This window comes from Lagopus leucura, unplaced genomic scaffold, assembly GCF_019238085.1.
Source record: "Lagopus leucura isolate 7727_CA_CO unplaced genomic scaffold, USGS_WTPT01 Super-Scaffold_100022, whole genome shotgun sequence".
Taxonomy (NCBI): Eukaryota; Metazoa; Chordata; class Aves; order Galliformes; family Phasianidae; genus Lagopus; species Lagopus leucura.
The window spans coordinates 2,156,563-2,170,520 of record NW_024962275.1 but is presented as its reverse complement, the minus strand read 5'-3'; the positions used below and the strand labels follow the sequence as shown (position 1 = coordinate 2,170,520).

The window sequence follows — 13,958 nt, the reverse complement described above, 5'->3', positions numbered from 1 at the left end:
GTCCCGCGAGATCGTCGCCCCACCCCTTCCTCCTCTTTAGCAACGCCACCCCGTCGCTAAGGGTCCCTTTCGCGTCCGCCACGCAGTAAACAAAATGGCGGCCGTGCCCCGCCCCCTTGTGACCTCCGCCACCGCCTCGCGCTGCGATTGGACGGGGATAAAGTGGGGGCGGGGCTGGCGTTGTCGCGCCCCGTGTGAGGGGTGTTGTTGGGGGGCTGCGTGGGGCGGTGGGGAGATTGTCCGTAGGGTGGTGGAGCTGCTGAGTGTGGAAAACTCCTCAGAGATCATCAAGTCCAACCGCAACGTAACCACAGTGCCCTAACTCTAAGAAATTGAATGATCTGCAGTGTGCGAGCGTGGGGCGAGTTTGGGGTCTGAGATGGCGTCTGTCGTGCGCAGCCCTGCTGGGAGCAGCTCGGGTGGGGGCTGCTGGGGGGCAGGCAGTGCTCACAGGCTGTGCCGCTGGGCAGCGAGGCTGTGTGGGCCAAGCCCCGTATGGCAAATACAGACAGAAGTGCAGAAGGGAGACAAAATGTCTTTTTCAGTGTGTGGAACAGCAGGGATTGGAGCTGTGCTCGTGCTGGGCAGCGCCTGGCACGTCTGAAGTCGTGAAACGTTTCAGGGCCGTGGCACATCGCAGCTCTGCGGCAGCTCCTGCCCAAAGCACCAAGCCTCAGAGTCTGAGAAAAACACCGAATGATGGGAAGATGAAGGCAGGAGGAGGGGGGCCGTGCTCCAGCCCCACGCAGGGCAGGCAGGAGGGTGGGCTGCTTGGACTGGATGGCCTTAGTGGGCCTTCCCAACCTCAGTGGCCCCGTGTGGGCTGGCAGGCAGGCAGGCAGGCAGCAGGGCAGAGGAGGAGGAGCCAGGGCTGGCTGTGGGCAGCCGTCCCGGGCAGCCTGCCCAGCGCAGGCAGAGCAGGTGGAGGCAGTGGGACGCAGCTCTCGCCCGGCTGGGGCATGGAAGCTCTGGGCCCCCGCTGCCCGCTGCCCACCGCCCAGGGCTGCCCCCGGCCGGGCTGCCGCACCGTGCTGCTGGTAAGTGGGAGCGGGCAGCAAGGGCATGGTTTCAGAGGGGCGCCTGGAGGGCAACTTGAGGGTGTGGAAGGGAAGGAGCCTGCAGGAGAAAGGCGTTCTTGGGTTGCTGCGAGCAAAGCGAGTGTCGGAGGTGTTTTTCCACTTGTGCCTGGAGGTTGGCACGAGCTGTGTTGTTGTTTGGTTGTTGTGTGTTTGTTTGATTTGTACACAGCCTCATCCAGGCAGAGTCGTTTAGGAAAAGTCCTTACAAGGTGACTTTAATCCCTAAAGCTGTTTATGGCTGGCCAAAGCCGAAACAAATTCATCTCACGCATATCTTAGTCCCTAAGCTCAGCTCCCATTTTGCCAGTCAGTGCTTTGCAGTGAAATAATCGCACAGCAGGCTGTTCATCTTTGTTCACTTGAACCTTTTGGCAGCCAGGAGTTTGTCTGCTTCCCTCCTGGGAATCCTGAAGGTTCAGCCCTTCGCTTTTGCACCATCCCTTGGCACATTCAGTGCTTCCGTGCTGTCACCATTTTTTTTTCAGAAACAAACACAAGCAAACATAAAAACATCACCAAGAAAATCAAAGGGGTGGTCACTGTTATGCTAATACTTAACCACAAGTGTTCATGGGGATTTCCTCTTCCCATGCACATACATCTTCCAAGGAGATTAATGATTGCCATGCTAAACAGGACAGAGTTTGTCCTAAGCAGGGAATGTGATTATATTCTAATCTGGAGAAGTAAATACAGCAGCGTATCTCAGCCTGGCTTGTGGCTGTGGGAGTTGGTTGTGGGATTTGCTGTACAGTAAATGTTCAATGGCTTCGTGGGGAAAAACACAAGCTCAAAGAATTATGATGATAAATCTTGTGATAGCAAAAAGTATTTCCTCAAATGGACTGAAAAAGAGGAGACAACGAATACAGAGCATCAGTCATTTCCCCAGCGGAAGTGTTCCTGCCTTTGTGGTGTCAAGATATTTTTAGAATTCAATCTTTTAAGAAAACAATGAGCACTTCTGCCATTATCTGTGTGCTGGGAGGTGTTCAGAGGACAGAGAAGGGTGGGAATAAGGAGGAAAAAAAGGACAATCTTCTTAGTCTTATAAAAACCTTTTTGTCACTGTTGCTGAATAAGGGCCAGATGCTGTTTGTTTGAAAAACAACAACAAAGAGAAGAGCAGCTGTGCAGGGACAGCAGAGCTGCAACCCCAGCACAGGCACCCATCCTTCGGCTATTACTCAGCACACCAAATTAACCTTGCTATTCCCAGCTGAGATAATTTACGGATTGCATTTCTGTGTGACTGTGTTTATGGCATGTGATCACCAAGAGCAGCTAACGTGCTTGCCAGGAATGGGATGTGCAGCAAAACAACTTGTTGCCACTCCGCTGTCAGCACGTGGAAAGAGCAGTACTGTTGTGCAGCCCTACAGACTTAGGCTGCGTCGGTAAGGATTGCTGTGAACAGATGGAATCTGACTGTATCATCCTTATCAGATAATTAAGATGAAATGAACTTAAAAACTGCATTTTGGCCCTGTCCTACCATGCCTGCTGTGCGAGGTCTGTGTCACAGCAAAACATCTGTCAGCAGAATGCAGGAAAGAACTTGCAGGTAAGGACTAAAGCTCTGCAGGGCCTGCACAGAATGTGTTGTCCAGAGTCCCTCCTGGAGATGCTGCTCTCCTCCAGCTGCATCTTCAGGGAGGCAGGGGCTCCATCCCCACTTGGCTGCAGGATGTGTCCTGGGTGCTCCTGTTTGCAATAGAAACAGCTGAACAGAGGCAACTTGGCACAGCATTAGGTTGGCCCCATTGTGGGGGAATAAATCTCACTTAAATTGCAGTGAGCACTGCTGTAATGTTGAAAGAAGACTGGAGAGGTCTTTTGAGCCAGAGATAAGATTAAGATAAATGCTTGTTTTTAGAAAATGCAACGTCTTCCCTTCAGTAAGCACTCACATGTTGCACTGCAGGCGATGACGCTGTCTCTGCTCATGTACCCCATGCTGAGAAGCCTCGCTCTCCAGCTGCACTCTGCCATCACTGGCAGCTATGTCTCTGGGACCCACTCCATCGTCTTCATCAACTGCCTCAACGAGCAGATTGCCAAGGATATTGCAAGGTACTGAGAAGCTTTCCCTGCTTGTCTGCTTCAATGGTTTGGAAATGGCTTTTTGCAAAATAAAGCTTTTCTTTGACCCTGGAAAGGAGCTGCACTTCTCTGCTGTGTCAGGGCTTTGACACTTCTGCCTTTTGTTTTTAAGATCAAGCCATGGCCCGAAATCTCTGCATCCTCAGTTGGATTAAGACCCAACCCCGTGTCCTCTGACAGGCCATAATCCTTCTCTGAGCAGCACAGTAACAAATTCCCTGAGAAGTGCACAGTGCACTAACATGAAAACAAATATGAATGAAGTGATCCACAGAAAACACAGAACAAACTTTGGGGAAATATCAAACTTGATATTTTTTTCCTCTTTCAGTGTCTGAGATACATTGCATGATGTTTTGCATGCAGTTTTTCCACATATCCATCAGTCTGTGACTCAATAGGTGGTTTGTTCAAAGCAGTGAAACTGTTGACTCGGGAAATGTTTATGATGGACCATTAAGTTTCCTGCAACACCTTCTCTGAGCTGTTTTCCCTGCTATGCTCTTGCTTGCCAAAAACTCTCCCTGTCCTCTGTAAGAGCAGAGCATTCCCAAGCAGCCATTCAGGAGCTGACCGGCTACTGAAAGGGATTTTGTGTCACCTTAAATACTTCAACTGTATGAAGAAATTCAAGTAGAATAGTGTCTGTGCCACTGGATGTCTCCAGAAAAAAAAAGAACAACTGTACATGGCTGGTGAAAAGATCCCTCTGTTCCTGAAAACACTGAGTTGTAACAGCTCTGCAAATGTTTTCCACTCTTTGTTCCTTATCTTGCAAGGAAGGGAGAGGAAGCAAGTCATTCTCTGTTGCTGAGATCTGTTTACTTTGCTTGCATTTCTACTGGTGGAGTAATTGTTCCAGGAATTTGGATGAATGAGCAATGGTTGTGAAGGATGACACAGGGCTCCTGCATTTATTTTCCCACCCACCTTTTTCTTGGAGCTGTCATGTGTGCTCTTCCTTAATGTTGCTCAAAGGAGCGCTCTAAAGAATAAGGATGCAGGGGAATTTTCTGCTGTTTTTAAGGAAAAGGAGATCAGGGTTTGTGGAAACAGGTTTGCACTGTCTCTAAGAGATAACTTCAAGTCCTCAGAGGAAACTCATGGCCCACTCAGAGATGTGCCCCTGCCCCATACCTGCTGTTGGGTGGTTGCATGCCACAGAACTCACTCAACACTTGGCAGCCCATGAGGTGCTTCTGCCTTGGGCCCGTGTGCATCGTTTCCTTGGCTTTTCTGCTTAGTAATATTTCATCCATCTCCCTTCAGAGCCTATTGTTCAGTGTGGCAGGGACGCAGAAACACCCGTTAGGTACCCGACCCAAAGATACCACCTATTATGCAGGCATTCTGCACTGCCCACGTGCAGCATCTCACAGTGTTTCCTGTTACCATGGTGGTTGCCTGTTTCCACCCATCTCACCAGAACAAAGAGCAGGATATCAGTCAGGATCACAGTTTGCTGAGGCAAAGCAGAAGCAATTAGAAGGTATCGAAAAGGCTCCGGCGCTCAAGTGACTTGGAAGTTGCAGATGGGAAAACAAAGTGATTTGTGCCATGTGTCCTACATGATGAGCACAGCAGGGAGATCTCCATTCGTGCTGCTGCCATTTGTTGGGCTGCAAATTAACTCAAGATGCTTTACGAGCTTTAAGTGACTCGAGCTGCATGTGGCTGGGGCACACAGCTCCTGGCACAGCTGGCCTCCAGGCCACGGCTCCTCCAACTTGTCCATGGGGGCAGCTCTGTGCCAGGCATCACTCCCTGCTGCCGGGGATTGGGACAGCTTTAGGGACAGTTCCAGCCCCAGGCCAGGAGGATCTGTGCCAGAGCAGCCCCAGATCACTTTGCTTTCCCAGGGTAATAATTAGCCTCAGTCCATGTCTCCCATCTGCTGCATGAGGCAGCATGAGGGATGTCCCTGCGAGCCAAGTGGCAGTGACCCTCTCCTCTCTCACCAGGGGCATCATGGACAAGAAGCTGGCTGCCTACGTGAACATCCTGCCCAAGAGCTCGGCCTTGTAAGTTGGGCTGCTGTACCCCAAAGGAGGAGGGGACCGGGGCTGAGCTGCACGGCCCACCTGCTCCGTCTGTTCCTCCTCCCCACCCTGTGCAGTGGACACTGAGAGCCTCCAGGTGCCTCCTCACATGGGGACCCTGCATGCAGATGAAATCACTGTGGCCTTCTGGCAGCGTTTTTGCTTTGAAAGGTCAGAGCTGACTCACAAGAAGCAGAGCTCCTCTCCTGCAGGGAAAAAGAGGGAAAAAGTGTGATACCACGCTCAGTATCCCGCTGCACTGCGCTCCCTGTCCAAAATGTCTCCCTGCCTCATTCAGAGGGGTCAGCACCCACGGCCCTCCCAGTGCTCACCTCACCCTGCCCTGCTGCCCTTAGCTCCCTCAGACCTGGCAAATCAAGGGTGGCCCCAGCCTTAAAGCTCCATGTGTTGGATCATGGGCATTTAGGACTGGTGATGCTTTTCCAGCACCACTTCATAGAGGAACAGTCTCTTGCAGGGAGCACCAAGCACCAGGGAGATCAGCAGGGCTGTACCCATAGCTGAATGTGCTAATGGTTCCTTCCTTTTACATGCAGGTATTTCTGGAAAGGGGAACTGGAAGAATCCACTGAAATCCTGCTGGTAGGTGACAGTGTCCCATGGCACAGCAATCCCCATCCCAGAGCCCAAGCCAAATGGGGCTGCAGGGTGGCACCAACCCCGAGTACCCCCAGGGTCATGGCAGTGGTGCATGGCCAGGATTCAGGATTGTTCCCTCCCTTTACTCTTTTTTCTTTACTCTCTGCAGTTAGTAAAAACAAGGACGTCCAAAATAAGTGAATTGTCCAACTATGTCAGGTGAGCACGGGGCTTCCTATCTGCAGTATGCAGCCATCTCATCCTCAGGCTTTTGTTCTCCTGGAGACCAATCCCACCCAGGAGGGCTGTAGGCACTGCTGGGTACACTCTGAGAGCCAGAAAAGCCCCAGCACCACACCAGCTGGAGCAGGCTGCTGGGAACATCGGGCTCCCTGCATGGGACAAAGAGGGCTTCAGGGTCTGTAGGTCCCCCCATCTGCAGATTTCCTGTCCACCCCACGAACTGAGTGCTGAGCACAGCTGGTGGCTGTGGTAAAACTCAAACTCAAAGCAAAATTCCCACGTGGCACAAAGTGCTTTGAAGTCAGGGGGGATCACCCGGGGCAGGGCCCACGCACCACGCTGCTTCCTGCACCACCAGCCTGTTCCTGCTGCGGGATGCGGCCGTGGCACTGCGCCGCTGCGTCTGTTTCCACTTTAGATCCATCCATCCCTTTGAAATCCCCGAAGTCATCAGCCTGCCTATTGACCAAGGAAACCCCCTCTACCTCAAGTGGATTGGAGAAAACGTCCCACGGGATTGAATGAACAGCCCAGAAACCACCCTGCTCTTGAGGAGACCGATGAGACAAGTTCTGCTGGGGTTTGTGCACGGAGGGACACAGGGGAACAGCTCACATCAGGGGTGTGATGGTTTGAGATGGGGAATTTCATCTGAACTTGAGATGTCCCCTCCCTGGCTTGGCCCCGCAGCAGCACTGAGCTGCAGGCGGCACTGGAATGGGGAAGGGCAGCACAGGGCTACTGCTGACTGAAGGTGCTCTCAGCACTGCCCTGCAGCACATGGGGATGGTGCAGCATGTGCCACTCACACACGTGGCACTGGCTGAGCCCCAGCAAGCATCCTGCCTGTCAGCTGGGCTGAGCTGGGTAAAGCAACCCCATTCAGGGACCCAGGACCAGCAGGGTATAGCTCTGCTTTCTCCCCAGACCAAGCTGAGCCTTAGAAAAAGATGCTCATGTTGTGTAATTGGATGTAAGTTACAGAATAAATCCATTGTGTGACTGGGAAGGGAATAAACCAGAGCATTTCCTACCTGCAGCCTCATGAGTCATTGCAGTTAATGGGTGGAGTGAGCAGGGCAGGAAGGTCCTGTCAGGGCTCAGTCGGTGTCCATCGCAGGCAGTGGGGATGTGGTGCAGGCACTGAGTTGCAGTCAGAGGTATTGCAAGGAGGGCTCCCAGGTGCAGGAAACAAGATAGCAGGGAAAATGGTAGCTGGGCTGTGCCCATGCACAGCTGTTTGCATCCTTCTGCCATCCCCGTGCTAGGCAGCAGCATTTCTTTGCAGCATGACCCAGGCATGGGGTGCTGCCCAGGGCCACACACTGAACCCTCAGCTGCCCAAATCTCCATACCACAAAAAAAAAAAAAAAAGAAGAAAAAAAGACCTTTTAATTGTACATCAGACATATTAATTACAACTCAGATATAACAAGAGTTGGATATTACAAGCAGCAGCCTGAAACCATAAATCTTTAGAAGGTGCATAGAGTCATTATAATATCTATTATAACTAATGCAAAATATATTCTGAAACAAAAATATTTTTAAAGGCTCCATGTTCAGTTCTCTGCAATAGGCCAGGAGGAGAGGAAAGGGAGAGGAGGAGGATGAAGAAGGAGCTGCCATGCTCACCCATGTTCTCCCAGCACATCAATGCCACAGGGTTGGTCTGGGCACAGCTCCTGGCAGCCCTCAGCCCTCCAGGCAGTAACTGAGATAAGTCACCTGGGCTCCATAGGCCCTCATGATGTGGAAGCACGAGCAAACCTGGACTGGATGGGTGGGCCCAGCACCAGGCACGGTGGGGTCCTGGCAGCAACCTCTCCAAAACATTGGGGCCTCTCAGAGGCAGCTCCATTCAGATGAGCAGATGCAAACCGCGCCGTGGCTGCAGCTGAACAGAGCTCAGCACACAGCTCTGTGCTGAGCACCGCACGGCCCGGCTGGCACAGCGTGAAGGCATTGCAGGGCTTTGCAGTGCTGTGCCCAGTGCTCGGGGTGCTGCTGCTCACTCCCAGCCCACGCCATGGGCAGCACCCACACTGCATGTCCCACTGCGGCGCTGCAGCAGGGGGGCTGTTCTCCAGGTCTCTTCTTTATAGGTTCTGTTTGCGATCTGCTCTCTCACGCCGATGGATTTTCACCTTTATACGACACGAGGCAGCACGCCGCCTTGCTCCCCACACCCTCGCTGTACTCTGACAGAGTACTGAATCATTTCAGTACTTCTGCAATAAAACAGCTTTTTCCGTTCATCCCCCGGCTGGCAGACCACGAACACGCCGGGGAACGATGCTGCTGCAGGAGCACGCGGCTCAGCGGGGGGATGGGGCAGAGCAGCACACATATATCAGCATATCTTAGAAAGAACCTGATGAGTACATCTGAGGGTAGAATTTAAAAAAAAAGTTTGCCCCTGAACCAAGTGGCCGTATTGCTTTAGACAAAAAGGGGTTCTCGTTCTCCTTCGGTATAGAAAACCACGGTGAAGCAGCAGCATGCCCCACAGCAGGGACAGCCCCATGGGCAGGGGGGCACCCTGCTGCCTTTTTGGTTTCTTGGCTGGTTTGGCACTGCAGGATGGGCATTTCCGAGGGAATGAAGAGCAGTCCAAGTGGTGCCCGCTCTGGTTTAAGGCACATGATTGTGTTTGGCTGAGCTGTGCCAAGAGGTGATTGTTGAGATAGGGAACGCAGCACATCCAGGCCCTGGGATGGGGTCTGAGCAATTCGTAGGGTGTCCTCCCCTCAGAGTAAATCACGTTCCTCAGATGAATGGGTTTGGCAGGAGAAGGAAAAGCCCACGCAAGAACTGCGGCATCACGTGCCATTTCCTACGGTATAGGGATGAGCCACTGGGCTCCACAGTGGGACAGCAGTGGTGCTTCAGCCTGGGTCCCTGCGAGACCTAGATGCTGCTGCCTGGATGTGGTGCTCCAGGAGGGGCCTGACTGCCCCACTCCTCTGGTGACCAAAGGCCGAAGCGTGGCTCTTTGCATATACGTGGCCAATAAAACAACAATTGTCAAAGGAATACAATAAAAAAGCTGAGCACTGCGCCAGCTCCACCCCTCACAGCTCCACGCAGCCAAGGTGCCGAGCACAGGGCATCCTCCTCCTCCTCTTCCTCTTCCTCCTCTGCTGCACCAAGGCCTGGCTGCACCCAAGGGCTCCGCTGTCAGCTCCAGAGAAGGCATTGGGACCAGAGGGATGGGGGCTCAGTAAGGGGTGGTCCCTTCCCACTCCACCAGGTACTGCACTCTGCCCTCCAGCGTCACACGCCGTGCCAGCACCTGGTACTTCTCCCCGCACACCAGCCGCCCCGCTGCCCCAAAGTAGCTGCTGATGGACGACTTGAGGTGTGAGAGCGACGAGTCGTCCTCGCTGATGCTCTCGAAGGTGTGGCTGTCGATGCCATCATCCGGCCGCTCAGGCCCACATGTCACCTCGCTGCCCTGGGGGCTGCCCACTGCCGGCTGCCTGCCTGCTGCCCCGCTGCCACGCTTGGGCCGTGCTGAGGAGGGGCTCAGAACTGTCTGCTTGCGTTTACGGCTGCCCACCGTCCTTCGGCTGCGGGACAGGGAGAGAGGCAATGCGGTGCCGTGAGGGGAGATAGAAGATCCTCAGGAAGGGGGTGAAGGGGCCACAGCCCTCACCTGGACTCGCAGGACAGGCTGGTGGTGGCTGAGCCTGAGGTGCTGACGGCATCCATGGAGTCCACATCGGAAAGGAAGGTCTGCCCCGAGCTGGCACTGGGATGGAGGCAGCGTCGGCCCTGCGGCCCCACACCTCAGAGCTCCCCCAGCACCACGGCTGGGCGGCACTCACCTCTTCAGGCTCTGAATCTCATCCAGTGTGAAGTCAAAGATGCTGGCCAGGTGGTGGTTGGTGCTCCAGGCAGAGGTAAAGTCGCTCTGCACCACAAAGAACAGCACCTCAACACCACACAGCGGCTCGGAACCCTCTGCCCAGCCACCGCAGCACTCCCTCCTCCCATGGCCGTCCCACAGCCCGCAGGGACTCACGCTGGGGATGGCATCCTCCAGAAGGAACTTGGCTCTCTTCCGCCGCACCGCACGCCGCTTCTGCTGCTGGAGCTGCTCTGGGAGCAGGCTGCAAGGCAAGATGTAGGGTGAGATACAGGACTGGGGCTGCATAACGGCGCTGTGCAGCACCCACCTGCCTTTGTGGCTGTGCAGCACTCACCTGTCCTTGTGCACATATCTGCTCTTCCCTCTCCTCTTCAGCTCACAGGAGCCCCTCTCGCCCGGCGCCTTCTCTGGCAGCACTTTGCTGGGGGGGTTCGGCGGGACGCGGATCCGCAGGCGGAAGATGCATTTCTTCTTCTTGATCTCCTTCCCACAGAGAAACCTGAGGAGGAAGCAGCCTTCAGCCTTGTGGGGACGAATCGATCCCAGGAGAGCAGGAGCACTCCGTGCACTGTTCCATTCCCAGCCAGCACTCACCTGCTCTTGTAGCTGTTGAGGGCATTGAGCAGGTGGGGGCCGCGCTCAGACACAGGGGTGCCGGTCAGCTGCAGAGAGACACCAGCCTGAGCTCCCAGCCTGAGCTCCTCGGGGCAGGACAGCCACCCCGACCCCTTCCCCTTCTGGCCTCCTGCCCCCCGTGTCCCTGTGCCCCTGAGGTTCTGACCCTTCGCACCCAACACCCACAGGCATCACCTTCCCGAGCTGCAGAGGGTCCCAGTGGTGGTTCACGAAGGCCAGGATCTCCTCAAAGTCAAAGTATTTCTTCTTGCTCTGCACGCCCAGGTTGTACAGGGCAAGATGAACCACGTCCACCCTGCGGGAGCAGCCAAGGCCTGCAGGTCAGTGAGCGGTGAGCAGCCCACACCCAGCAATGCTGGCCCAGGGCATAGCACAACTACAGCAGCTCTGTGCCTCAAGACCCCACAGCAGCCCTGAGGTCTGGAGACCAAGGATGCGCCAGTCCCAGGACAGACACCCACTGCTGCAGCTTCCTACCAAGCTCCAGCCATGCACTCTTGCTGCGCTCAAGTACGAGAGCAGGATGGCTCTTACTCACATGTATATTATTTACAAAACAGTCTCTCCTGCTGGACTTCACACTTGCATCTCCAAAAGTGAAAGCCAAGCAACATGTCCTGCAGAATTTCCCTTCTCCTGCACCCAGTGCTGCTCTGTGCAACACCCCAGTGCAGCTAGCACTGTTAGGATATTTTACAAAGTGCTTTCAGATCATCGAGGTGCACTATAAAGTACCGCAGAAACTGATATTTAATCTCAAAACTTGATGGCTCGTTCCCAAATTGCTTTTTGCAGTTATCTCCTGGTGAAGGTGTGCTTTGGCTCCCTGACAGCACAGCACAGCACACTGGTGTCCCACGAGCCCAATGGGACCCGGCACAGCACACCGGGGCCACAGCCCTTTCTCACCATCGCAGGGGCAGGCGCTTGATGTACTCAGGTCCCTGGTTGCACACGGAGCAGAAAAACACATAGAATCTGGAAAAGAATGAGGATGGAGAGCATAAGGGGGGTCGGATCACCCCACAAGGATGCAGCACCTGCCCTAGCATGGAGATGTGGACACGGGGACGTACCGATCCCCGAACATCATGGGGTCACTGAGGCACTGAGTGCACGCTTCATGGAACCACTGCCGGCAGCGGTAGCACTGCAGCATCTTCAGGTACCACCTGGGAGGGAGAGGAGACGGTGCTGGGGAGGGCAGTGTGAGCAGCCCCAGCCAGGAATGTGAACCCTCACTGGCAAGGAGCTGCATGCAGACAGAGCAGGGCAGAGAGGGCAGCAGAGCCGCCAGTCCCAGAGAATGGCCTTGCAAGCAGAGAGCCTCTCTTGGAGGAAAAACACCCACGATCCAGAGCAGGCCAGCCCCTGAGCAGGCAGTGCTTACTCGCCAGGGCCCCCGCAGTAGCAGTAGCACTGCTGCTGGTTGGTGCGATGTGGAGAGTCCCACTCCAGCAGGTCAGGGTTGTAGGACAGCACCATCTTGACGGCTTGCAGTGTCTTGGCAATGGCTCCTTTCTTCAGGGCACCCCCCTTCTGCAGGAGCCAGCAGGACAGGGTCAGCAGTGAGACCGCAGCCCACCCTGCAGCGCCCTGCAGCCCCACTCACCCGCACGGCCAGGGCGAAGATGCAGCGGCGGCAGAACCACGGCGTCCCCAGCGGGCCCTCGCTGCTGCTCGCCACCGGGACGTGGCACTGCTGATGGTAACCTATGGGATGGCTCGGGGTCAGCATCACCAAGCTGGCCGGACGCATGCAGGATGCTGCAGGACACAGAGCCATGCGCCCGCACTCACCCAGCCCGCATTTCCCACAGATGAGGATTTCATTCCTGGGCCCCGATGTCTTTCCCAGGCAAATGTTGCACTTGGGTTCCTCCCCGGGGACGCCGGCTGCAGGATGGAGAAAGTGGTGATGGCCCCACAGTGCTGCCCACGGCACACGGGCTCCCAGGAGCAGTGAGCAGGGCACGACGGGGTGGCACTCACCATGCTGGATGTCCTTCCAGAGGACCCAGTACTTGGAGTTGTCCTCAAACGTCACCAGGCAGCTCTGCTTGGAGCCACTCACCTGCAGGGACAGAGCACAAAGAAGCAATGAATGCCTGCTCCCATTGCCTTCACTCTCCTCTTTCCCCAAAGCCATTTTCCCCATCTCTCAGAGCTGCAGGAAGGTGGGTTCCAGGACAGATACTCGGCTAGGACATCAATCCAGCCACTCCAAGGACCACAGTCACTTCACAGCGCAGGCCAGCATGCTGTGAGCTGCCCCAGAGAACAGCACCTGCACCAGGCGCACTTTGGATGCCCTCTTACCCTTCTGAATTCCCTCTTTACTCTTCTGTGTACCAACTTCACACTTCTGGATGCCCACTTAAGCCATCTGGATGCATTATTACCCTTTTGGGCGCCCATTTACCCTTCCAGATGCCCTCTTTACCCTTTTGATCTTCCCCAGGTAGTACAGCCCATCGGTCCAGCGGCACAGCACGTACTGCCCCTCGCTCAGCTCCCTGCAGCTGCCGCCCCTGCGCCCGGCAGCCCCGTGCACATCCCGGGTGATGGACTTCAGCGTCCCGTTCTCCATGAGCAGAGCCTGCGGGGACGGAGGCGATCTCCCATCAGCAGCGGCGCGATGTGCCCGCGGGCCGAGCGAGGCGCCCGCTCCGTAAGCGCGGGGTTCGCCCGGACGCTCTCAGCATCGGCAGCTTTAAATCGAACGCGAAGTCGACGATTTCCTTCTGCACTTTTGCCAACGGGACCGCTGGGGGAGCGGGGAGCAGCGCGGGCAGCAGCGGATAAAACCGAGCGGCCGCGTTTCGCAGACGCCGAGGGTTCCGAGCGCGGGACGGAGCCCCGACTGCCGGCAGCACCGCCCCGATGTCACTTTCCCCCCTCGGGGCTCCGTGCGGGGCCCTCACACCGCGGACCGCAGCGCTGCCGGTCGAAGCGATCCGAGCGCCGCGCCGCCCGGGACGAGCCCCGCGGGGCCGCCGCCCGACTGGAGGCAGCGCGGTGCCGCCGGACGGAGCCGAACGCTCCGGGCAGAGCCGCACAGCGGCGGCGGCCGCGAGTCACCGCATGGAGCTCAGCGCCGCCGCTCCGAGAGGTTCCGAACACCGCGGCGGGCGCAGCCACGCGCCGCTGCCGGGACCGCTCCGGGAACTGCGCAGCGCCGCTCCGGGACCCCGCCGGCACCGGGAGCGACGGCACCTGCCGGGCGGGAGCTCCGCGGGCGGCCCCGCAGCCGCGAGACCCTCCGCCATTGGTTCATTCAAAGGCGCAGCGGCGCCGGTCCGTCCCGTCCCGTCCCGCCCGGCCCCGCCGCCCCGGCCGCCTCCCGCCGCTCCGCTCCGCGCCGCCCTCACCGCTCGGCGCCGC

The 13,958-nt window shown here is 56.2% G+C and overlaps 2 protein-coding genes across 4 annotated transcripts in view; one reads left to right on the top strand and one right to left on the bottom strand.

Moving 5' to 3' along the window:
• Positions 1-934: 934 nt before the first annotated feature.
• On the top strand, positions 935-7,097 carry CUTA (cutA divalent cation tolerance homolog). Its single transcript, XM_042879171.1, has 6 exons — positions 935-1,037; positions 3,004-3,152; positions 5,144-5,203; positions 5,779-5,824; positions 5,991-6,040; positions 6,483-7,097. Exons 1-6 carry the CDS (start codon positions 960-962, stop codon positions 6,583-6,585), a joined length of 486 nt encoding a protein of 161 aa, XP_042735105.1. The 5' UTR covers positions 935-959; the 3' UTR covers positions 6,586-7,097.
• A 358-nt stretch (positions 7,098-7,455) lies between these two features.
• Positions 7,456-13,958, bottom strand: part of PHF19 (PHD finger protein 19) — an 8,029-nt gene continuing 1,526 nt past the window's right edge. For 2 of the 3 annotated variants that reach the window (XM_042879167.1, XM_042879170.1), the window contains exons 2-15: positions 13,018-13,173; positions 12,567-12,648; positions 12,375-12,470; positions 12,187-12,287; positions 11,965-12,113; positions 11,651-11,746; positions 11,484-11,552; positions 10,749-10,869; positions 10,533-10,600; positions 10,273-10,437; positions 10,092-10,179; positions 9,895-9,980; positions 9,723-9,818; positions 7,456-9,636 (exon numbers count right to left, since the gene is read on the bottom strand). In XM_042879167.1, coding sequence (XP_042735101.1) covers positions 9,285-9,636; positions 9,723-9,818; positions 9,895-9,980; positions 10,092-10,179; positions 10,273-10,437; positions 10,533-10,600; positions 10,749-10,869; positions 11,484-11,552; positions 11,651-11,746; positions 11,965-12,113; positions 12,187-12,287; positions 12,375-12,470; positions 12,567-12,648; positions 13,018-13,164 — 1,716 coding nt within the window. In that variant the 5' untranslated portion in view covers positions 13,165-13,173 and the 3' untranslated portion in view covers positions 7,456-9,284. Of the gene's footprint in view, positions 9,637-9,722; positions 9,819-9,894; positions 9,981-10,091; positions 10,180-10,272; positions 10,438-10,532; positions 10,601-10,748; positions 10,870-11,483; positions 11,553-11,650; positions 11,747-11,964; positions 12,114-12,186; positions 12,288-12,374; positions 12,471-12,566; positions 12,649-13,017; positions 13,174-13,945; positions 13,953-13,958 lie in introns of those variants that run through there. The other variant, XM_042879168.1, reaches the window with a different exon arrangement.

What these genes read in the sequence shown, in the direction of transcription:
- CUTA (XM_042879171.1), top strand. Translation starts at nt 960, where the DNA reads ATGGAAGCTCTGGGCCCCCGCTGCCCGCTGCCCACCGCCCAGGGCTGC. An exon ending in GCTGCCGCACCGTGCTGCTG is followed by an intron (nt 1,038 to 3,003) that starts GTAAGTGGGAGC and finishes GTTGCACTGCAG; the next exon opens with GCGATGACGCTGTCTCTGCT. An exon ending in AATCCACTGAAATCCTGCTG is followed by an intron (nt 5,825 to 5,990) that starts GTAGGTGACAGT and finishes TACTCTCTGCAG; the next exon opens with TTAGTAAAAACAAGGACGTC.